The sequence below is a fragment of the Ictalurus punctatus genome, chromosome 8, assembly GCF_001660625.3.
Source record: "Ictalurus punctatus breed USDA103 chromosome 8, Coco_2.0, whole genome shotgun sequence".
Taxonomy (NCBI): Eukaryota; Metazoa; Chordata; class Actinopteri; order Siluriformes; family Ictaluridae; genus Ictalurus; species Ictalurus punctatus.
In genome coordinates, this window is record NC_030423.2 from 11,205,615 (window position 1) to 11,229,536 (window position 23,922).

At 39.7% G+C, this 23,922-nt stretch overlaps 1 protein-coding gene across 3 annotated transcripts; it reads right to left on the bottom strand.

Moving 5' to 3' along the window:
* Positions 1 to 2,042: 2,042 nt before the first annotated feature.
* Positions 2,043 to 19,597, bottom strand: sesn4 (sestrin 4). Of its 3 annotated transcripts, XM_017475162.3 has the most exons (10): positions 19,407 to 19,597; positions 18,013 to 18,064; positions 9,269 to 9,469; positions 8,760 to 8,942; positions 7,871 to 8,080; positions 6,775 to 6,889; positions 6,542 to 6,672; positions 6,101 to 6,267; positions 5,577 to 5,721; positions 2,043 to 5,039 (listed from the first exon to the last, which is right to left on the bottom strand). In XM_017475162.3, exons 3-10 carry the CDS (start codon positions 9,464 to 9,466, stop codon positions 4,950 to 4,952), a joined length of 1,239 nt encoding a protein of 412 aa, XP_017330651.1. In that variant the 5' UTR covers positions 9,467 to 9,469; positions 18,013 to 18,064; positions 19,407 to 19,597; the 3' UTR covers positions 2,043 to 4,949. The 3 variants fall into 3 exon arrangements, with proteins under 3 accessions (XP_017330651.1, XP_017330650.1, XP_047013125.1); XM_017475161.3 differs by lacking the exon at positions 18,013 to 18,064; XM_047157169.2 differs by lacking the exons at positions 18,013 to 18,064; positions 19,407 to 19,597 and adding an exon at positions 11,915 to 13,436.
* Between the last annotated feature and the right edge of the window lie 4,325 nt (positions 19,598 to 23,922).

The window sequence follows — 23,922 nt, forward strand, 5'->3', positions numbered from 1 at the left end:
CTACACCGTGAAGGACTGAAATCCTGCAGCGCCCGCAAGGTCCGCTGCTCAAGAAAGCACATATACATGCCTGTCTGAAGTTTGCCAATTAACATCTGAATGATTCAGAGGACAACTGGGTGAAAGTGTTGTGGTCAGATGAGACCAAAATGGAGCTCTTTGGCATCAACTCAACTTGCCGTGTTTGGAGGAGGAGGAATGCTGCCTATGACCCCAAGAACACCATCCCCACCGTCAAACATGGAGGTGGAAACATTATGCTTTGGGGGTGTTTTTCTGCTAAGGGGACAGGACAACTTCACCACATGAAAAGGGACGATGGACGGGGCCATGTACCGTCAAATCTTGGGTGAGAACCTCCTTCCCTCAGCCAGGGCATTGAAAATGGGTCGTGGATGGGTATTCCAGCATGACAATGACCCAAAACACACGGACAAGGCAACAAAGGAGTGGCTCAAGAAGAAGCACATTAAGGTCCTGGAGTGGCCTAGCCAGTCTCCAGACCTTAATCCCATAGAAAATCTGTGGAGGGAGCTGAAGGTTCGAGTTGCCAAACATCAGCCTCGAAACCTTAATGACTTGGAGAAGATCTGCAAAGAGGAGTGGGACAAAATCCCTCCTGAGATGTGTGCAAACCTGGTGGCCAACTACAAGAAACGTCTGAAAGTCATGTTTTGCAGAGGGGTCAAATACATATTTCCCTCATTAAAATGAAAATCAATTTATAACATTTTTGGCATGCGTTTTTCTGGATTTTTTTGTTGTTATTCTGTCTCTCACTGTTCAAATAAATCTACCATTAAAATTATAGACTGATCATTTCTTTGTCAGTGGGCAAACCTACAAAATCAGCAGGGGATCAAATTCTCCCCCCCCGCCACTGTAAGTTGAAAACCATGCCCAATTCAGAAACACATATCCAGGGACAGAAGATTACTGAATGGGTGTTTATGGTTCTGTTCTGACAAAACATTTCATTCAATTATAAAAAATAAAAATAAAATGCAAAAGAGTGCAGTGGAGTACTTGGTTCAAGAAAAGATATGGTTTGACAAGCCTCATTATGATGAGGCTGAACGAAAGTTCTCTGAGAGGATGGCGATGTGGACGAAGAGGCAGAGCGCCGCAAGGAGCAGCGACTCCAAGAATATGCAGCCCAAAAAAAGCTTAAAAATAAAAAAAAACCCACCATGCATTCAGTGCCAATTCTTCCATCCTGTTGGATATCAAATCTTGGGATGACGAGACATGGCAAAGATGGAGGAGGTCGATGGGTTGCTCTGGAATGCCTCCAGACTGGTACCAGTTGGTTACGGTATAAAGAAGCTGAAGATCGACTATGTGGTTGAGGACGATATACTGTTGGTGGGAACAGACCTACTGGCGGAGGAGATCACCAAGTTTGAAGACTATGGCCAAAGTATGGATTTAGCAGCTTTCAATAAAATTTAAAAGCACCAACAGATTTCACTCATTCCCATAAGCACTACCTATGCTTTTGAAAGAACATTTGACATGGAAGAGTCCTGATTTTTGAGATTATTGAGGATGGTACCACTTTTAAAAAAACAACAACAAAAAAAACATGAACAGTTATGCTGTGATGGTTTAGGACTTCAACTGCCACAAACACTTTTGCACTCAAGTCTCCATCAGTGAACAGTGGAGAAGTGCAGCAGAATAGTCCTTTTTGTGAAAACTATAATGAATTTCCTGGTACACAGTAGTATACAGTTAAAGAAGGGAATGATTTATAACTGTAATAGCCGGTGTCACCCAGATGATGATGGGTTCCCTTTTGAGTCTGGTTCCTCTCAAGATTTCTCGCTCATATCATCTCAGGGAGTTTTTCCTTGCCACTGTCGCATCTGGTTTTCTCATTAGGGATACATTCATAAATGCAAAATTTATCTCCCGAGTTTATATATATATATATATATTTTTCTGGAAATCTGCTCTGGGACGATGTCCTTTGTTAAAAGTGCTACACAAATAGAACCGAATTGAATTCACTAAGGAAAGGAAAACAGACGGACCTGTGATCAACTTTGCCTCAATATCCTCCAATTCTAAAAGGCTTCTATTTATTCATGGTCTGTTTCCATTTCAGGGAATGGGAGAGCAAAAAAAACAGCTGGCACTAGATGGCACAATTGCCACAGTAGTGCAGAACAGGTTTGACTCTGCAGGAGCTTGCACAGAAATAACACTCAACTTAAGCCAGAAACATCCAGATGAAATATGTGCATTAGAAATCAGGAAAAACAAACAAACAAACAAACAAACAAAACAAAAAAAAAACCCAGACACAAGTGGTATAGCATTTCTTTATAGAAAAAATAAGTTCTTATTTCAGGGCAACGAAAAGTTTTTTTGCTTAAATTTTCCTAGTTTTGACATTTTTTTGCGTGTTTTTTAAATTTTTTTACTTTTATTTTAAACATCTCTACATTTACGTGGTAAATATTAAACAACTTGGCTAAAGCCACACCTGTTCAGTCTTTCAGACTCCACCATGGATCAGAAGGAAAGCCAAATGGGGGATTAGTCCACTGCCATGTTTTGATGTCACAGAAGAAGGCAGTGAGGAAGAAACCAATACGGACATGCTGATGGCAGGCAAATGACAGCACATTAGCGCCATAAAAATGTGGAACAACTCGACAGTGCTGGAGCTTGGCCAGTAGTGAGAAGCAAACCACTGTCCCCATTCTGTTTGACTGCTTGGGAAGGAGCAGGAAGAAGCAGCATGAAGACGACAACAGCTTGGCCCGTGCTACCAAACAGGGCTGAATCCAGCACTCTTTAAACGAGCCTCCAGCATCAACAGCAGTCCACGGTTGCCTTAGCTTTAAATCAGTAAAAGGCACTGCACTTAATAAATCTCCATCATCAGTGGAGGACTCTCCACTACACAGTTCTTAAATCCAACAAGTCAGTCCATAAGTTCAGCATTAGATGAAAAATTCTTTTTCTCCGATATGCGACTGGTCATCCCTCCGATAGTCCCACAGTGCTGTACTTGATAAAAGGCCGATGAGATTCAGCACTGAAGTCGGCCATCTTGCTCCACTTTCTCTTCCCTTCCAAAACAAAAACTAAATCGACAACAATAACTCAATCACTGGCTATGTTTAAACAGGTGCTCAAGTTCATTAAGATTATTTCTTCTCACACGTACGAGGATGCAATGCAGAAACCCTTCAGTTCCAATCAATCAATATCCTGTCAAAATGTAGAAGACCAATCACATTTGAGGGGGGGGGGGGGGGGGGGGGGTGGCTGGACAGGGAATACAACACCCAGTCTGAACACAGCCGTAGTGACAGGGTAATGCAATATGTTTAAAAATAAGTTAAAAAAAAAAAAATTATAATAACATTGGCGCCCATGTTTCTTTGCTCCCGTGTCCTACATGAGCAACACTTCTGCACCACTTCAATACTATCATGGCTTTATCTAGCAAGTAACGCTTGGCCTTTTCCACAACCAGAACATTTGCAGTAAGTATGGCATCAGCGTGGTACCAGTGAACAGAGGCCTCACCGGGTCATTTGTTCCAATAACTATTACAGCTGCTCAGAGGCAATGCAGGTCACTTATGCAGTTCTGTGCAAAATAGTCCAGTGCAAGGAAACAAGTTGTGCAGGTCAGTTACAGGAAGCATCACAGCAGGCCTGACCTTTGACCTTCTTTACATTATAAAGTATCCAGATGGCAAAGTATCACTGAAAGGTTTTGTAGATAAATCAGGGAAAGAAAAAAAAAAAAAAAAAAAAAAAAAAAAAAAAAAAAAAAAAATCCTTCATTTGACTAGAACTGACCTACATTAAGAATCATGAATTCAATTTAAGCTTTTTTCTAAACGTGGGAATTTGGGTGGAGTGTAAGCTACATCATAAGCTAACTTATGCAGTAAAATTCCTATTTATTTAAAAAAAAAAAAAAAAAAAAAAAAAAAAAAGCACCAATTGGTTTTGAAAGTGCTGATAGATTCTCCTCGATCACAAATGTGCTGTGTGTGTTATCCATACTATTCACACTGACACTGGATAAACCAGCAGCACAACTGGCACTTTAAACCGAGTCAACTGAAGCACAACTTATTTTTAGAAAGCTGCTCAGATGCTGTAGACATTTGAGCCTAAATACGTTTTTATCTAATCTTAAAAGTGCCGTTAAAACAAAAGTTACAGCCACGTAACGTTTTCCTATATTGTCTGTCGTCTTGTTCAGAGCTTAAATTCAAATGAAAGATTCAGGAAAAACACGTTGAGCTTCGTCAACGTTCGTCTGTTCGTCTCAGCTTCAGTAAACACCGCCTTCGATTACGGGACAGGTCGAGTCATCTTTTTTCTTTTTTTTTTTTTTTGCACAGTTCAATACTCTAGAATAGAAATTGACACGCTCTCTTCTCTTTTCCCGACTGTCAGTCAACAGGGAAGCAACAGGCCAATCAACTAAACAAATGAAAACAAAGCACGTCAACAATACAAAGAACAGAATAAAGATAATTGCACATGAACAATCTAGAAAGAACGATATTCAAACCGAAGAGTAGAAAACACACACAAAACACACAAACAAACAAAAGTACACAGCTGAGGTCATAGAAAGTAATGAAGTGAACAACATGCAAAAAAGGGCGAGACAGAGAAAGAAAGATTGTTTGTCTTCAGGTGTCACCTTGAAGACCCTTCACAGCAGTACCTTAAGTCACACTTTAGTAACATTTTGTTTTGTTAAAACAAAAACAAACAAACAAACAAAAAAAAAGATATGGAAAAAGAAGATATATTGCTAGTCACAAGTCCTCTCAGTCTTTTTCCTTTCACCATTGCCCCGAGTCAGGGTTTTGTTTTGTTTTTTTTTTTGTACCATAAGTGACAACTCTTTCTCTCTCCCGCTCTCTCTCCCTCTTTCTTTCTCTCTGCATGTGCCTTGCAGTCCTAGGCGATCATGTACTGAGTGATTGCTCGGAGTGCGTAGAGCAACTCAGCCTGCAGCCGTGCCTCCATCACCAGCAGGTTCACATGTACCTGAGCAAAACAGATCAAATGTTTCTTTCAATATCAACAGTTTATAAAATCAATCGATCAAGAGATTCCGAGTTTAGCAAGACAATAAAAGACAGCAGCTTTTCCACAAAATCAGACACAAACCGTAACATCTAAGTAATAACACATGACAGGGACTGATGTTATAGGAAAATAATGACCAACCGAAGCTGATCATTTTCCTATAACGGCATGTCCTGAAGGTCATCATTCCTCCTCTACCACGGCAATCTTTCAACGATCAATTTTTAGTTATTAATGATGTATTAAATGACCGACACGTCATTTTTTTCACGTTACGCTCATTATTGGCTTTAGATTACCACGTAGGCCGCCTGCCAGCCGAAATGACAACGTATTAGAACGAGCACGTTAATATGAACAGTAATTTGAATTAAACAGCCTGCATTATTACCAGAGCTGCTGTTACAGGACATTAAATCGATTAGATTGGCGAATTCAAGAGCACTGTGGTATAAATAGTACTGGCAAACAAAAATCTGATTCCGTCAAGCCTACCTTTTCTGAGGCTTTGAGAGAAACCAAAGGCAGAGGGCACAGAAGGTTCTTAGTGGAGTCAGGATAGCAGGCCACAGCCTTAATATAAAGCTTCAGTCCGCGATCCAGCAGCTGGTTCACTTCTCCATAATCATAATCATCATACCTGTTGAAACACACATTATTATTCTTCATTTTATTTGTTTTTCCATTAAATTGCAACTATTCTACAGAGCACTACATTATATTACAGCAGTGGTAGGTTTTATGCCTTATACTCCAACCCACAGATATCATCATTTGGAAATACTGATCTGTTTCACGAGGAACTGTAGATCATATTGCAAGGGGGGGGGGGGGGGGGGGGGGAGAGAGATAAAAAAAATAAAATGATAATAATAATAATAAATAAATAATAAAAATAAATATTCACTGCATATTTTCCAGAGCATAAAAAAAGAAAGAAAATCACGTACGTAGCCCTGAAAGAGAGGCTGTAGGCATCGCTGAGTAGGAAATAAACAAAAGATGTACACTCGTCATACCTAATTCCATAGCTGCAATGGATGTAGTTCCAGATGGCTCTCTTAAGGTCAGGATTGCGAGGGGACGGTAACGAGGCCACGCTGCGGAACCGCTCGTCTAGCAGGTGCCCGATGTCCGAGTAGAGGCGGTTTACCAAAGAGAAACCATGGTCCTCCCACGAGTAGTCCTACACATGCACAAAACAAACGGAATGAACTCTGCCGAGGCGGAATTCTGTGAACACCACACGCTTCATCTTCCTCTAAGTAAAACCACACCGGAACATCCTAGCAGTATTTCGGATCAGTCAAATAAATCCAAAGTGATAAACAATCCAGTTGACCTTTGAGTACAGAGTACATGGTCTCCAGGGAAGATGAAGTGTAGAATTGCCAACAAGGGTACAACATGTGACTGAGCAGCTGCCATTTTACAATCTAACACGGTGGCACGGTCCTCACCTGCACCCGCAATACTTGGAAATGGTCTTCCTCCTGCCGGGAAAATTCCTGGTAGCCGAAATCAGGGTCCTTGACAAAGCGGGAGGGATCCGTGGAACACATCGTCTCTTCTTCTTCCTCCTCGTCCATGTCTAAAGCAGTAAAGCGGAAGGGGACAAGTATGGGTCAGAGACGGACAGGAACGCGAGAACATTCCTCTGGCATGTTTGATGATGCACCACAACACAGCTTACCTATATGCAGGAGGGTGTAAGACTGAAGGACTGCGTGTCCTTTTCTTTCTTTCTCCTCCTGGGATTTGTGGATTCCTTCTCGTAGGCATGCCATGTCACAGCTCGAGTCTAGAGACTGTACGAGAGAGAGTGAACAAAAAACACCATTATGCACATTAACCATTGATTATAAAACCACACACACACACAAATAAGGTTTCATGGGAGGTACTGAATCTTCTCCTCACTACTAAAGGATGTCCAGCACTTGGTTAGGGCTTGAGTTCTTTTCCCTTCCAGACATTACAGATTAAAACCATTTCACACTTTTAGTATTCATTTTATCGAGCAATTTTTTTTAATATACCAAGTTAACTGTATTATAAAAAGAGAAAAAAAACGCAACTCTATGTGCAAAAAGCATAAAAAACAACGGAGTGTGTTTTCATACCGAATGTCCGTACATTTTCTAAAAGTCTGCATTCTCCCAAAACACTGCTAACAAGAAAAAGTTCTACCTTACTGGTTTTTATTGCCTCAGAAGACTCATGAATTGAGTCAAATGTCACTTAGATAGAGATCGTGCAAAGGGAAAGCAAGTGCTGCCAAAAGGAAGTGTGCGTCTTTCACATCCTGCTTCATTTCCCCTTCAGTGAATTGACTTTTCTGCCTGCTGAATATTATTGGCATTCGGTCTGACTGCTGCTTTATCTGAGAAAGTTTACAGGTGGATTCCCGTATCACTGAAGCAAGGTGTCAAAAACCGCGAGGTATAAATATTTACTAAATCACACAAAATGTTCAACCATGGATATGTTGATACCGATGCTGTAGAGATCATGGCCTTCAACATACTATGATTTGAGACACAGTAGGTCTAATCTGAGTCACTATTTAGGATGGATAGTATGCGAATTGAGGTGCAGGGATGTACTAAAAAATTTTTTTTAATTATTCCCTTTGTTGGTTACAAACATGTGAGTAAAAAAAAAAAAAAAAAAAAAAAAAATCTCCAATATAGAAATGTTTAAAGACCGAATGTGAAACGACAGAGCTACTCAATCATGTTAAGAACAGAAAGCTGTGCATGGGTGAGATGAGCACTTTAAGCACTTACCCTCCTACGAGGTGGGAAGGTGGCGTTGCCATTGGCAGCATCACAGAGGCAGTAGCCTGGGGGCGTTCCGTGTGGCGCTCTCGGGACGGGTTGTGTGTCCTGTTCGGAGCCAAAAACGAAGCTGCAGAGCGCGTGGCAGTGAGCCAGCAGAACTACGGCCTGCACCAGCTCAGCCAGAGACCAGCACTGCTCACCTGACTTCAGCAAAGCCTGCAAAGACACCACGAGTCCCAGATCAGCACAACCATCACATAGCACGGCTTTCGGGAACAGATCTCAGCTTCTTCTCTTTGTGCGCAATACAATACTAAATCATCAGCTCTAATATACAGAAATGTACAATTTACACACGTCAGGACCCTTTTTAGTACACACGATGCAAAGTGCCCTTGCTTTGGTATTGGAACATTGCTTTTCAAGTTCAAGTGGTTTTATTGTCATTTCAAGCATACATAGCTGGTACAGTACACGGTGAAACGAAACAATGTTCCTCAAGGACCATGATGCTACATAAAACACCACACAAACCACATGAGACAACACAGAACTAAAGATCTGCAAACATTCTACACAAAGTGCACGTGCAGACGTGCGCTAAAAAACACAGGACAGTACAATACTACTCAATCAGGACACAAGACACAGTAAGTGACAGTGTAGCGCCGACCAGTACACAGTTTTAGTGAGATAGTGTCTGATATAACAGGTAGTGCAGAAGATAGGTGCCAAGGAGTAACAAGATCATTTAAAAATGGTATAAATGTAAACAGAACATGCTATGACTGAGTATTCAGCAGATTAGCTTATATCAAATATGGACATAGCAGTTATTGTGGTAGCAGCCAGGTAACGTGTGTAATAGTGAGTACTGTAGTTTTGTCCACTGTACCTGAATGTGGGAGCGAGCAGTGAGCCAGGGCTGGTGAGCGAGCACTTTGTTTATGTGGTCGAGCTGCTGGAGGCGAGGTGGTGCAGACTCCAGCCCTTGCAGCCACACCGGGTCTCCCCCCACCCGCAGGAACACAGCCGAATGCAGAGACACAAGGTAGCTGCAGTGATGTCGTGCTGCAGCCTGAAAGGGGGGGGGCAGGTTTTGCCACATGTCATTGCAAATGGATGATCTCAATATGCCAAAGAGACAGGACTTGAAGTTTAACTGAAGACGGTAAAAGTCCAGGCACCTTCTTCTTCTTACTACTACTACTACACATTCTGCATGTTGCTAGTGGTTTCGTCTACAGTTATCCTGTTTACATACCATCTTCTTGTTCTAGTCCGGATTCATGTTCCATCAACACACGCCAATCATTTTTACTTGCCCTGCCTTATAGAGCGACGTAGTGACCCATTTCCTCCCTTAAATATAAAGCATGTGCAGTCATCTAAAGGCACGCTTACCATGATGGCTATGTAGTGGCGGTAGTGATGGGGCAGAGGGCCGTCCATGTTAAGGATGTAGTGCTGTGTGCGCAGGAAGCTCTCTAAATACTGCGGATGGGAGGCCATTTGCTGTGATACCGTATCCAGGCGCCCCCTGTTGGCCAGAGCCTTCATGCACAACGGAGAGGAACCGTCCTTATCAGAGCTCACCTTCATCACCTGTACAGAGAAGACCACGAGATAGCACGTCGGACATGATTAGTAAAATGCTTTTGACACATTTGTAAAAAGTTGTTTTTGATGTGATTAATTCATTTCCTGTGTTGGCATTTCGCTATACGATATGGAAGAAAAAAAAAAAAAAAAACCCCAACAACCCAAAATTGACTAACGATCAGTTCATATTCAGTATACTGTATTTTCCCGATTGATGCAGAACTTTAAATCAAACACTGACATGACAACGGGCTACAACACCACCATGGCTAAAAAGCTTGAATCAGCTAAACTCCTCAGACTCTTTCTAAAAATAAATACAAATAAAAATAAAGCGGGTGAATGAAAATACCAACAACCCTACCAGCAGAACTCTAAATAATTCCTCAGCCAAAAAAAAAAAAAAAAAAAAGGAAAGAGGGAGAAAAAGAACAAAGAAGGACTCGGCAGAGCGTCCTGGAGGCATGCAGGCAGACAGAAAAATATTCCGCAGTGAGAGAGGCCTGCTAGTCTGAAGTTTTTAATCTTTGGGATAAAAGCCAGACTGGCGTCCGGCTGAAACCAGCAACAGACAGAATTTGCTTGGCTAAAATCATTAGGTCTTTAAACTTCAAGTCAAAAACATGTAATTACAGCAGTGCTCAGCAAAGTCAGTGTTTGACAAACATTCTTGATTATGTGAGAGTTGAAGAGCAGGGTTTGACTCTTAGATGGGTCTATTAGACGGTAAGCTTTGTTCTTGAATGAAGGGAGGAGAGAAATTTGCCCTGGAACACCTCGTTCAGGTTATCGGTGTATACATGAACACAGAAATGTACACACACACACACACACACACCTAAAGACAAGGAGTAAATAGACAGCACCAAAGAAAACTGAAATGGCTAGAAAGAAGAATTATACAGAAGTGAAACTTTCACGATAGAATATCCCTCTATAAAAATTCCCCAAGACAAACCAGCTTCATTTATGAAAACTACTTCAACAGTTGTTATACAAGTTATTATTACTGAAACTAAAAATGGGTCATGCCTCTCTTTCCTGGTATGGGAAACAGGAGAGCAAGGCCTCCCATAGCCAAATGGCTCCGTGCCAAAAGCACAGCAGTGCTGGCAGCAGTTATTCCTTCGAGTAAACCGCTGCTCAGCAGGCCAGGCTGACAGGCAGTCATGGTAGGAAGGAGGTCAGTTACACACGGGGGAGGGGGGGGGGGGGGAGAGCAGCACAGCTTCTGACAAAACTCACACATGTATGCCATCACGTATTTTCTCTTGCATGGTCTTGCAGCATGGTTTATAGAGAACTGAGTCATAGTAGTTGATCGAGCTGTTCCCGGTAAACCAAAAGGATGATTCAACTCTCGGCAAATAAGTTCTTCTTCCCAACTCTTCCCAAACTAGTCTTCATCAGGTCAGTCACACACACACGGATTAATTACTATCTGGATTTGTTCTACAGTTGTTGATGGAACAAGCCCTGTATTCATAATACACACTGCAGGGTGTCACAAAAGTCTTCATTCACGGGGGACTGTGTTTGCCAGCACCACGTCGGTTGCGTCTTCGTCAGAGGACGCTCGTGGATGTCCTCTTCTCGGTCGGGCCGCAACACTTCAGTCTATTTGAACTTGTTCGAAAGTCCAGCTTCCCGATCCAGCCATGAGAATGATTTCAATACATTTTTCTTTTGTCAAAAGCATTCTTAAAGACTACATTATATTAAATTATAATATATTATAATAAATCATATAGGATGTACAAAATATAAATAAAAATTTTTTTTTTTAAAAAAGTGTTAATTTCTTAGTGGTTTTATTACATTATCTGGGTGTTAGTACAGGGTGTCCCAAAAGTTTCCATACATAAAAGCCATCAGAGAAGAAAAAAAAAAGCAACACCACCACATTCGAGTAGTTTGACTTTTTTCCCCATGCATAATTTGTGCTAAAATAGTTGGTAAGGTTTCATCCAAACCTTAAATCGGTGCCAAGCTACAATACACGAATCAATTTGTGGCGTTAATTGAGGACGGTCCTACACAACTAATGTTAACTCTAAGATCTTAGGCAAGTGGGCAGGTAAGAAAACAGCAAGGCAGAATTACTTCATCTAACGGAAAGAATATTTATTTGAAATCGCGGCTTACCCCTATTACAGATGAATCTTCAACAGACAAACTAAAGTAAGTGGCTAAACTACAAATGAATCTAATCCCTTAAAAGCAGATTATTCAGCGACTTAAAAAGAGAAAAGCAGCACCAACCGGCATGCTATAAAACAACTATTTTACAGTTGTTTCAAATTTTCTACCTTTATCAGTTCAAAACATGTCAAACATACTAAGGAAATAAAGAGATCCATGACTGATCATGGTTTTGTTGTTCTAGTGAGTGGAGCTAAATGACTTAATACTTATAAGGAAATAAACCAAAAAAAAAAAATCTATTACTTGCTTGACAGCTTGGTGACTTTCACGCCACACACTTGTGTATGCAGATCGACGCGTTAGAACAGGACTGCAGCACACGCAGACATTATTAGCTAGTATGAATACGAAATATGATGAAACACAATCCAAAAACAGTAACCGCTTTTGTGACGTGTGGAAAACGTTCGGTGGGCAGTTCCCAAACCCCCCCAGGGCAATATATGACTAGGATATATAACCTACTGCTTTCGATTTTCAATACACTAACTCTGCGTGCGTGCACAGTCGTTGTGAAGGAATTTACAGAGGCCAGGTGTAAATCTCATTAAGCAGTGCAAATTCCAAACTCCCGAGTACTAAGCCGCACCAGTGCATTAGACTAGTGTACGGACGGCCAAGTGAGTGCTGATGTTCCCCCACTCCATACAGCAGAGGCCGAGTCACTAGAATCAGGCAGTTATAAATATCTGAGTGAGACAGCTGGGATAGCAGTTGGATAGATAAGAGCAAAATGGCATCCCTGCACAAGAGACAACAAGCAACAAAGCAGTGACGCTTTAGAGGAGCAGATCTTACACCCTGTTTACACAGTGCCTTTTCGTTTTTTTAAAAAACGCATAACTTTCGCTACGGTTACGTCTGTCGTCTACACTACTCCGGCGTTTTCAACCCTCGAAAACGCCGAAGACGTGGCTTCCCACATTCGCCCCCTGATTAGGTCTTCTGGATGACTGCGTATCCTTCCGATTCGTCACGCCCCTACCATATGACCATTACACTACCTTGATCGTATACACAACAACACGGAAACTGAACCGCGAGCTTTGCTGGCTTTGTTGTCATTCTTAGCAACCACTGTCCAGTTAAATTCTGTATTTTATAATACTGCAGCAGCTAACATGCGCAAGAGGCGAGCTATGATTAGAGAAACTAGCAACAAATCTCATTTCGAGCTGTGTAAGCCCTACATGGACCCCCGGTTTTGGACTAGCAACCAACTTCCTGTTTACACTTGTAAGCGCATGCCCAGTGTGCATGAATGGTCATGCGACATGCGGTTTCGGTCGTGTAGTGTGGACGGAGATCGTTTCTGAAACACGGCGGAAACGCCAGTGTGGACGAGGATCGTTTTCATTTTAAAAATAAAAACGCACTCGTGTAAACAGAGCCTTAGTCTACAAGTTTATAGTAAATCCCACCTCTGTACATCTCCCTCAACAAACTGTGTGTTAATCAAGCAATGTGGGCCAGGGCAGGTTTTGTGTGTCAACACGCCGAGGTGCAGGTGTCCAGGTGACACTCCAGATGTCTGAATGGTGCAAAGGAAAAATGATGACTCCATATTTCAAATATTTAACCAGATATTTGCTTTCCTGTGAATCAGCATCAACTGACGTAATCGATTAGGAGTGCATCCGTAAAGAACGGGCTTTGACACTACAGAGATAAACGTGCCGATCGGCATGCACCTGTGTGAACGCGTCGTCATGAGCCAGTCACTACAGCTGATGCTGCTTTCCTGAATGTTTGGATTTTCTGCTTCCATGCTTTTAATAAAAAAAAAAAAAAAAGGTTGTGTTTATCACAAGCCAGGTTTACAGACTCTACATTGAACCGCTTACGTTCACAGAAATGCTGGCAAACCTCGTACACCCGCAGCTGAGTATTCATGCAGAATTCTCGAATAAAGCCCTGAAAGACTTTTAATACGGTGAACTCCGTCAATCCAGTGACAACTTATTGCTCCCTAAAGCTTGCAAAGCGTCAGTGTTTGTTTTCCTGCTGGAAACTGGAGCACAGACATGCAGAGAGACGGTCAGACTGCAACCCCAAGCTTGTGGACAGAAAAAAAATGGAAGAAGAAAAAAAGAAAAAAGAAAAAAAGAAGGGATACACAGCATGTGAGGAAGACAGAATCTGGTAATCGTCGTTTAGACTTATCGTGACCGTAGAAGTCCGTCAGCGCTTTTTCAAAGAAAAGCAAGGTAGTTTATGAAACCCAAGACAAACTGGTGGGTTCCTAACACATTTAACAAACAGGTAAACAGAATCCATTCAGGAACGACACAGAAGCCAACTGCAAACACACAAACCTGTTGACCATCAAGTTAAATCAATTAATTCCAGTTAAAATAATGCCCGAGAAATTACAACTCGGCCCGAATCGGTAACGTGAGACGTACGATCATAGAAAGCCTTCCTAAATAAAGCAGAGTGCAGGCTGTTTAGTTGTGTACAGCAGGGTGGGTTTATTAAACGGTGGCCTGTTGAAAATGATTTTAACCTAATTCATCTAAAAACAATTATCGTTTAGTGTTATTCTAATTTCTTACATGGAAATTATTTATCATAATCATCCTAGAGCCTACTGCTTCATGTGATTCTCTGAAATTCCCTCAAATTTCTATACTGGTCTACTTATATATAATATATATATATATATATATATATATATATATATATATATATATATATATATATATATATATATATATATATATATATATATAAAAATAAGCTCATCTGATAGAAGATCCTAGTTGACGGTTCAAATACTCCTGGATTGAGTCATAAAGGAAATTTCCTTAACAAAAGAATGAGGGTCAAGCTTGTGTAGGGCTTGGGCAAGATGACAAAAATATCACGATACTTGAGGACATTTCTACGATACACGATGTGCACCACAATACATTTAGCTAAAACTGTCCACAAAAAACAGTAATAACAAACAAAATAAAACATTAAACTGACTTCGATGACAAAGGCAAAGACAATTAGAGTTAAATAAATAAATCTACAAACAGCACACATTTAATTTGTAATTATTAAAAACGTTAAATTATATATACACACACATACATCTATACATCTAATAGATATAGATAATCTATATTTATATACATCCATCCATTCTAACCATATCTCAGAAAAGGGTATCGTATAATCATTTATCATGATATCAATAATATATTGATACATCACCCAACCCTACTTGTGTGCGTGTTTGCTTTGTGGGACAGATACCTCGTCAATTCAGATCCTGTAACAATTGGCGCAAAAAAATAAAATAAATAAACCCGCATGCATGAGAAGTGATGTACTTTACAGAGCACTCCAACTAACAGTGAGGTTTTCTATAATCATTAAACAGTTTTTGATAAATATCGGACATGAATATGTGGCAGTGTGTGAAGTTCTCTCAATGCACGACGTGACGTGCGAAGCATAAACGAGTGCTACTGTATCAAATCTTGCAACATGATACATGACACTTAATAGTAAGCACCCTCGGGAAAACCCCTTCACAACTGAAATTAAAACATATGGCAACCCCAAGTGTCCAAAGATTCCTATTAAGTGAGGGGTTGAAAACCAATAACTGAGCTGGCCGTTAATGGGGCTACGAGAGTCCCTCTCTCGGGGACTCTCCAGGGGGCACTTTCCTGGTAAATAGCTCTGCGATCACAGGTCCTAATAGTGAAGCCCACTGTACTGCGTAGAACACAAATCACTGTAAATACTATAAACAAAAGAAACACTAAACTGGACGATCGTGACGGGACACGACTCCAGAACGACTTCGAAATAAAGTACTATTCACACCGGATGTGTGTGTTAACCCCAGGATTACTTCACATGGAGTAAATGATCTCTGTATATGTACAGTTTCATCGCTCCATGTGTTCTACATACACCTCATCTGTTTAATGAAATGTAACTGCTTTGACCTATATTGTAAGTGCTTACTGTAGGGTTTGTGGCTATTACATGTCCATAATGTAAGCTTTGCTTGTGCTAAGAACTCTGTACTTAGCAAAATCCCCCAGGAGCATTACTTATCTCAAGTCCTTTTAAATGTCATCGGTCTTATTACTCAGCAGTTCAAACTCAACCACTATTTGGTTTTGATTTCGTTTCAGACTGAAATGACCGAAATAACCGCTTTCTGGAGAAAATGCTACACACACACATACATACATACATAAATAAATAAATAAATATTAAATAATAATAATAATAATAATAATAAACATATATACACACACGGGGTAATTTCTACAGGTCCATACGACGGAAAAGACGTATTTAAGAGGGACTAAAAAATTTTATCTCAGGGATACACCTGTAATAACTACATTACCCCACCGCTCCATGTAAAAAACAAATCCTGTGTGTGTCTGCTTGATGATGTGTGTAAATTGGAAGGAGAAATTTCTGGATTACTAACACTCTTGCCTAAAGTGAATAAAGAAAAAAAAAAAAAAAAAAAGAAGAAAAAACTCAAAATGGTAAGAGTGAACAGATAAACAGATGTGCTTTAGTGTCAAATGTCACTGTTTGGACTGAACAAGTGACCCGGTCTGGTCAGCTATAAACCTGCACAGACATGCCCTTACCGACACTCAACATGAAACAGGAAGCTAGTCATACATCCTCCTGGCAAGTCCCTTTAAAAGTTCAGTCAAAGGCAAATGTGAAGTTGGTGCTTTCACATTTACATTAAGAGAATCCAGAATTCACCCAATAGCGCACTTTAGATTTTTCCCCCTCTAACGTCTCACTTCCATCAAATAGTGATATCCATAACTTGTTATTTTTAAGAGCACAAGATTTGACTTATTTGCGTAGACAAACAAACACTGCCTCAACTTGTACAGCTGGTATCCGAGGCTGTTTACATCCCACTTAACATGGACAAACCAGAAGAGTGGGCAGATTTGAATAGGTTTAAAGTGTGTCCAATTTGAATGGTACCTTGCAATGTGACAAAGTGAAAAATGCCCAATGGAAGAAAAAAAAAGTTCTGCATTTAGTCTATAACCAGCTCATAGAGCTACATCCATTGCGAATGTGAGGGATAAAATGGTGCTTGGCAGAATTTGAAAGACAAAAAAAAAAAGAAAAAAAGAAAAAAAAAAAAAAAAAAAAAAAAAAAAAAAAAGTGATTGAAGCAGTAGAGCTGTGAACACATTGACTTCAGAGAGGCCTAAAGATAAAGTGCTCTGAACCGTTGTGTGGAAACGAGGCTATTGAACAGAAGACATGAGAGACATATTTAGAGGACAATAATTAAGTAACAACCCAAATCATCTAAACAAGGTAGCGAGTGTGTCGGGACAAAATAAGAGTTGGGTGAGAATCAATCTGCCTTCTCAGAGTGCCGGGAGGGGTCTGTCCTTGTCATGCTTATGTGTCCCTGGTGCTGTTACCAAAAAAAAAAATAAAAAAAAAAAAAATAAAAAAAAAAAAAAAAAAAAAAAAACCAAAAATCCTTCTTGCTACAGCTGAATTACTTTTTTGGTTTAGCACCCTGAAGCCAGGGAGGAGAACAAAACAACCAGCTGCAGCGTTCAGGGGGTTAGACGAAACCCAAGACAGTAACACACACACACACACACACACACACACACACACACACACACACACACCAAACAGAGACAGGGACAGTTGGGATACTTTTAACATGGACACACACATGCAGTCAAACACGACCATAAAATACAACACGACACAGCAGTTTAAACGAAGTAACAATGAGTACAAATACCCAAATAATTCCGCAATGTGTGTACAGTAGTTATTTGGGGATTTCTCTTTTTTTTTTTAATACAGTATGAATGAAAATCTAATTACTAGATGGTTTCCTAATCATGCCTTAATACTGCACTGTAGCGATTGCTTAAAAACAATATATAAAATAACAGCGTCTGAAAGACTGAAATACATGTTGAGTCATCCAATAGAAAAGACATTTTCAAAGCCCCAAGTGTACATGCTATCAGTCTTTAATCTTCTGTACAGTCTGCACTACAATAGAATTTATACAAAGAAATACATGACCTCACAAAAAGGAAGAAAAAAAAAATGACGTCTCTTATAATGATGCAATTTAATGCTCTTCTTCACTCGGTTTTAATGCCACTGTTGTGAACGTATATTGTAACGATAACAAAACAGGTGTCTATAAAGTGCATTATACCTGAAAAACCTTCTAAACGGGACATGTAAAGGAAAATTACTGATGATAGCTGAAAAATAAATAATTTTAAAAAAAGAAAAAAAAAAAAGAAGAAAAAAAAAAGAAAAAAAGAGAGCCCAGTACATCCATTGTTCCTTACGATACTGAAGCAGTTTTCTGTGCGCAGCGCCCTCTAATGGCCAGAGGCGGAACTGCAGATAGCAGAGGAGAAAAACAACTTTGATTGGCAGTGCATCAGCATCACAGCACACAAATGCTAACAAAAAAAGGGCCGCATAACACACCATTATGAAGCTAAACACACGGAATACAGCACGGAGAAATGTCACAGCGGTATTTCGTCAGTTTTTAATGGGGTTTTTGGTCTGGACAGACAGCTTGCTTCCTCCCCCCCCCCCAGCTCTAAATGAATTGTCCAGGACAGCCTCGGATAAGGCCAATGTTCATTCAAACTACAGAAACGACATTACTCTTCACACAAGTGTCTTGACGTAGAGGTCATTTTCTACATTTCTGGAACACTCTTAAACGCAAATGAAATATAATCTAGCTCTGCTTTTCATCGCTTTATGTATATTATGTGCATGCTACAGCAGGACTGTCGAAATTTCGAGCAATAAAAAAAAATATATATATATATATATATATATCTAAAGGGGACACTTCCGCACGCGTTTTCAGTTTTGCATATGCAGATAAAATGCAAAACACGATGCACAACTCACGTACATGTACACATGTACTAAAGCATTAATAGTAGCTATACAGTGCGCCTTTCTGTGCACCACAGTGAACAAAAAGATTAGCCATCTTTCAGCTTGCGCCCCAGAAAACAGCCAAGACCAACACTAGACAGAAAGATCTGGTGTTCATGTTAAACTAGACCAGTATTACAACAGTACGCATGACCAATTCAACGATGCGCAAACCTAAAAAAAAATATAATAATAATAATTTAAAAAAATTAATAAATAAAAAAAAAACTAACAATGCAATGCCAAGTAGACACGAATAGGAGATTTACTAGTTTGAATTAGTTAGCTAACTTAAACACAAACGTCCCCTCAAGTCTATGGTCAAGGGAAGTTTTAGGTTTAACTGCTACGAGCTAAGTTAGCTCACACCAGCTAACTAACAATAGCCAGACAGACCAAGTTACCTACATTTTGTCACAGCAAGCCATGTATTCAGAATGTTTTTTTTTTTGTTGTTGGTGTTGTTAAAAGGAGTTGAGAGTGCAGACAGGGTTAGTTGTGTGGATAAATGTATTCACTGTGGGGTGACGCTCTACAGAAAAAGCAGCTAAAATATAACCAGTCGGGCTTTTAAAGAAACATACACGTTTAGTTTTAAAATGATAAAAGGATGCCTGAATGAGCTGATTAATGGGATTGTATGCTTTAATTATGATGTTAACTTTCAAAGGGACTTTGCAACGACATGCATTTAGCTTTGCTGAGCTGCAGATCAGGGGAAAATAACCGTTTAGAGAAAATGTTATTCTGAACAATATAACGCAGCAGATCTGTCTACCTGACTCCGGACACGCTGGCACTGAGATCCAAAGCGATAATCCATCTTTTGCGCACAGATGATCATTTTCCTCGGTGTAAGTGCATGAATACGGCTCCTCTGTCTTTCCTGGGCTTAAAGTAACTCGCGAACAAAAGCCGAGCTGCTCTGAAATGTAGTTACAAGTCCGGACATCAGCCGCAGTGTTACTGGGTAAAAAGCATAGACTGACACAGACGGGGAAAGAGCAACCAATCAGAGCACCGGAGGGGCGGGCTCAAGATGAGGGGGCGTGTTAAGGACAAACGTCCAATCAGCAACCGCATGTACGCTTTTAGGTTACAGCTGTAAGAGATCTGAACCAATCATGTAGCGGGAAAGTATCTGCCTGTTAAATAGCTACCTTTCTTCAGCTTCTGGTGAAACTTGCAGACTTTAAATAAAAAAGAGAGGCGTTTTAAGACGTGTTACAAGAGTTATACGAGACTAAGACGTGATCCCCCGCCTCCATCATCATACAGTACACCTGTATTATAGTAGTAAAGATTTCTGTTTCTGTTTCGAACCTGCAATATTAGGAATACCCTACTGTGTGGCACACATTCATGTGCAATGGAATCTGATACTTCCAGGGAGTCATAATTCTGCACAATACTGGCGTAGGAGAGCAAAAGAAAAAAGGGGAAAAAACCTAACTTGTAATTAATCACTTTCTAAATCATCATCAACATTAAAATGATTTTTAATGTTACATTTGACACTTCACTGTATGGATATTTAATCTTTTACGGTCAAACGTTTTATCCTTTTCTATCTTTCCTAAATTTTTTGGTGGCATCCATTTACCTTTAACAGTTAAGAGCACATGAGATGTGGAAAAGGGGGCGGGGCTTCCAGGCATAGTCAGTTAATATTGGAGAGGTCATAACACCTGGACAAATCATTCTAGATTCATATATTGTGTGGCTCATTTCACATTTTTATTTGGGAGAAAACACTGCCATTTTGGCATATTTTTGAGTGATGACTCTTAATAATGTAGTCTGATGTTAAACTGATGAGCTTCTATGCAAAATGCATAAAGGTCTGGTAATATAATGGCAGTATGTGTCACTGGATGTCATGATAGTGTAAAAACATGTAGAGACAATTAAATCATTATATCACACAAGTCTAAGCTGCATAATTATGTCAATGTGCGGTCCTGTCAAAGATAGTAAGACAAACATGTTTGTCTGTTTGTAAAGTACAGAGGACAAAAGGTAGTTCCACGTTAAGACTAATAAGTTGTCAGGCTATAAACCTTGAGTGGGCCTCAAAGATATATCCCACACATATTATCCATTTACACCTGCTGCCTAACATGCTCTGTCCAGGAAAAGTGTTTTTAAAAGTGTCCAATTGACAGATGAGGGGAAAATCATGTTACAATGATTTGACCTAAACAAAGTATTGGGTACAGAAAGGACATTATCCAAATGGTCACTATTAGTTTTGCATTCATAAAGTTTTTAGCTTTAACAGATTCCTCACCTCATCCATACTTGCTCTCACCCACACATTCGAAGAAGCCAAAAGCCCTGTGGCACACCACAGCACAGATTGGTAACTTTAGTTTGAGAAATATTTATTTTCTCAGTTTATTCGCAGTCGGGGTCTTGATCCTAAACCCTGTGAAGCCCATGCATTAATAGAATACTTGCCAGGGGTCCGTTTCAGAATCACAGCAACACACACACAACAACTTTTTGTTATATAGTTAACTTTGGGTTTAGTTCGATCTAACTCTGGGTTTCCTGTTTCATGTATTGCTTTGTACAGAGATTCAATTCAATTCTATTCCAGATCTAAATTTTAAATGTATAAATTGATGCCTAATGAGCAAGCCAGAGGCGATGGTGGCAAGGAAAAACTCCCTGAGAAAATATCAAGAAACCTCAAGAGGATCCAGACTCAAAAGGGAACCCATTCTCATCTTGGTGACACTGGATAGTGAGATTGTAAATAATTTCCCTTCTATAACTGTATACTATATAGTCAAAAAATGCTATTGTGTAACCAGGACCCAATGAGCTTATGAGTACATGAATATGAGCATCCGAGTTATTTCCGAATTCATTATAGTTTTAACATGAAATCTATTTTGTTGACGTTATCAACTGTTCAATGATGTTCAATCAATGTGTACAGTAGCTCGAGAGAGAGAAAATCAGCGTCAGTACAGGATGGGTTACATTCAGGGCTGCAAATCATAAACAGCTCTTGGATAAATCAGCTGTCAGGAAAGTGAAGTTTGACATACCATTTCCAAATCTGAAAATGGATTTGTGAGCACTTTTAGAAGGTCACTTTGTCGGGGTCATTGTGAAGCCCTAACCAAGATGTTATGCTATCTGTTCTATTTGCGTGTTAGTGCAGGTGTGCCTCAGGGAATGAAAATGAGCATTAACCTGTCCAGCAAGTCGCTCAGAAAACACACCTTCTGCATCAAACACAGTTGAACAAACTTTCATTCTGTTTGATACATCAGGTTAATTTCCCATCAAGGCACACACAGAACAGCTAATATAATTAACCAGGGTTGCCAGGTTTCAGGAAAAATGTTTGTCCCAACTACATTTCAAAACCAAAAAAAGACCAAAGACAAAACATACAAAAGACCTAAATCTAGCTCAAAAAGTTGAAAAGGGGAGACACATTTTTATTCTTTTTCCTAGCCTTTGTATGTGAAACAAGGTCACCGTGGTGCACACACATTTCTGATGTAATTATATTATCTATTGCATAACCCCCTTTTCTTCTCCCAAGCGTCACAATAAATCTTAGAAATGTTCTAAATTCTATACATCATAGACATACTGTCAGCACTTACATTTGGCCTTTGTTTGCAGAAATGGATTAGCTTTACTTCTGGTTATTTTCTGTAAAACACAACATTTTTAAACTAGCCCCATTTGGTAGTCTTGCCTATAACTGTCCTTTCCACTGCTTCCTCTATATAGCCAACATGAGGCAGCATGACTTCTGCCTCATTGGGCCTCTATTAGCACTTGTTGGAGCTCCCAATTATGACCACTAGGTGCAATAATAACTCCATGGAGCTAAATGGAGACAGTTTATGATTGTGTAACTAGAAAGCAAATAATTGGAACTTTGGCTTATATCTGTCAAATAGTGACATTTTAAAAAATGTTGGTCATTCACAAGAGTTAATGAACATTTCATCGGGAATGTGAGTCGCACATGCGAGTTGTAAAAGTTTGGATACCTCGCTGAAAGATTATTCCTTGATGATACTAAAACATAATTTGGTGTCACACAGCAATCCAGGCAAGGGTATTTTTAGTGTGAAATGATGGACAAAGAAACTTAAAGTAAAAAAAAAAGATAGCGAGCTCTGACAGTCAATTTTATTTCAATTTTAAGTCATAGTGTAAAGCCCATCATCAAGCTATAGTGTTAATGCATTTTCACTTCAAATCAGTTATTTCTCATTTTACCAAAATGTATCTGAACCAGCTTGCAGCAATCTGAACAAATTTTCAGTCAGAGGCGCCACACAAAGTGTAAATAATCCCGACCAGCATTTATTGCTTTGTTTTCCATAATAGACAAAAAAAATAATAGAAAATAATCAAAATAGCTTAATGTTACTGTTAATTTTGGCACCACATTTTCTGATGATTGTACAGAGTACAGTAGAGCAGTGCATGACCGGCACTTTTTTTGTGCTTTCTCTGCTCTAACAGAGACTGGTCTGGCTCTTAACCAGCTATATCAAATTGAGGATAACAAACACAAACATACTTGGGACAGGGTACATTAGATTCAGGCATAAAAATGTACCCTCATTTTATGGTCTGCACTGAGAAAATGGGTATTCAGTCACTCTGGGAGAAAATAATCAATTGTAAGGTATGTACAAATATAATAATACACATATAAAATAATGAATTATATCAACTAATAATGAATGTGAACTTGATGTAACACCATCATGTCATTTGCGTTCCACCAACGTTAGCTATTAGCTTTCAATCCTTGTTAGAAATGTTATTATGGGAGACAGTTAGACTGCTATTTACATTATAATAGTATAGCACAGTTTCCCCTGGGTACTCCGGTTTCCTCCCCCAGTCCAAAGACATGCATGGTAGGCTGATCGGCATGTCCAAAGTGTCCGTGGTGTATGAATGAGGGTGTGTGTGAGTGTGTGTGTGATTGTGTGCCCTGCGATGGATTGGCACCCTGTCCAGGGTGTACCCCGCCTTGTGCCCGATGCTCCCTGGGATAGGCTCCAGGTTTCCCATGACCCTGAGAAGGATAAGCGGTATAGAAGATGGATGGATGGATAGTGTAGCACATTCTGAATTCACTAATAAAGAAATAATGACATCTTAACCCTTACATGCATAGTGTCTACAATTAGTCAATTTAAGGCTCTTTATATATATATATATATATATATATATATATATATATATATATATATATATATATATATATATGACTAAAACTTCTAACTGCAAAAAATGTT

What these genes read in the sequence shown, in the direction of transcription:
- sesn4 (XM_017475161.3), bottom strand. Translation starts at nt 19,472, where the DNA reads ATGATCATCTGTGCGCAAAAGATGGATTATCGCTTTGGATCTCAGTGC. An exon ending in CCTTCCCACCTCGTAGGAGG is followed by an intron (nt 6,890 to 7,870) that starts GTAAGTGCTTAA and finishes TCTCTCGTACAG; the next exon opens with TCTCTAGACTCGAGCTGTGA. An exon ending in TTACACCCTCCTGCATATAG is followed by an intron (nt 6,673 to 6,774) that starts GTAAGCTGTGTT and finishes TTACTGCTTTAG; the next exon opens with ACATGGACGAGGAGGAAGAA.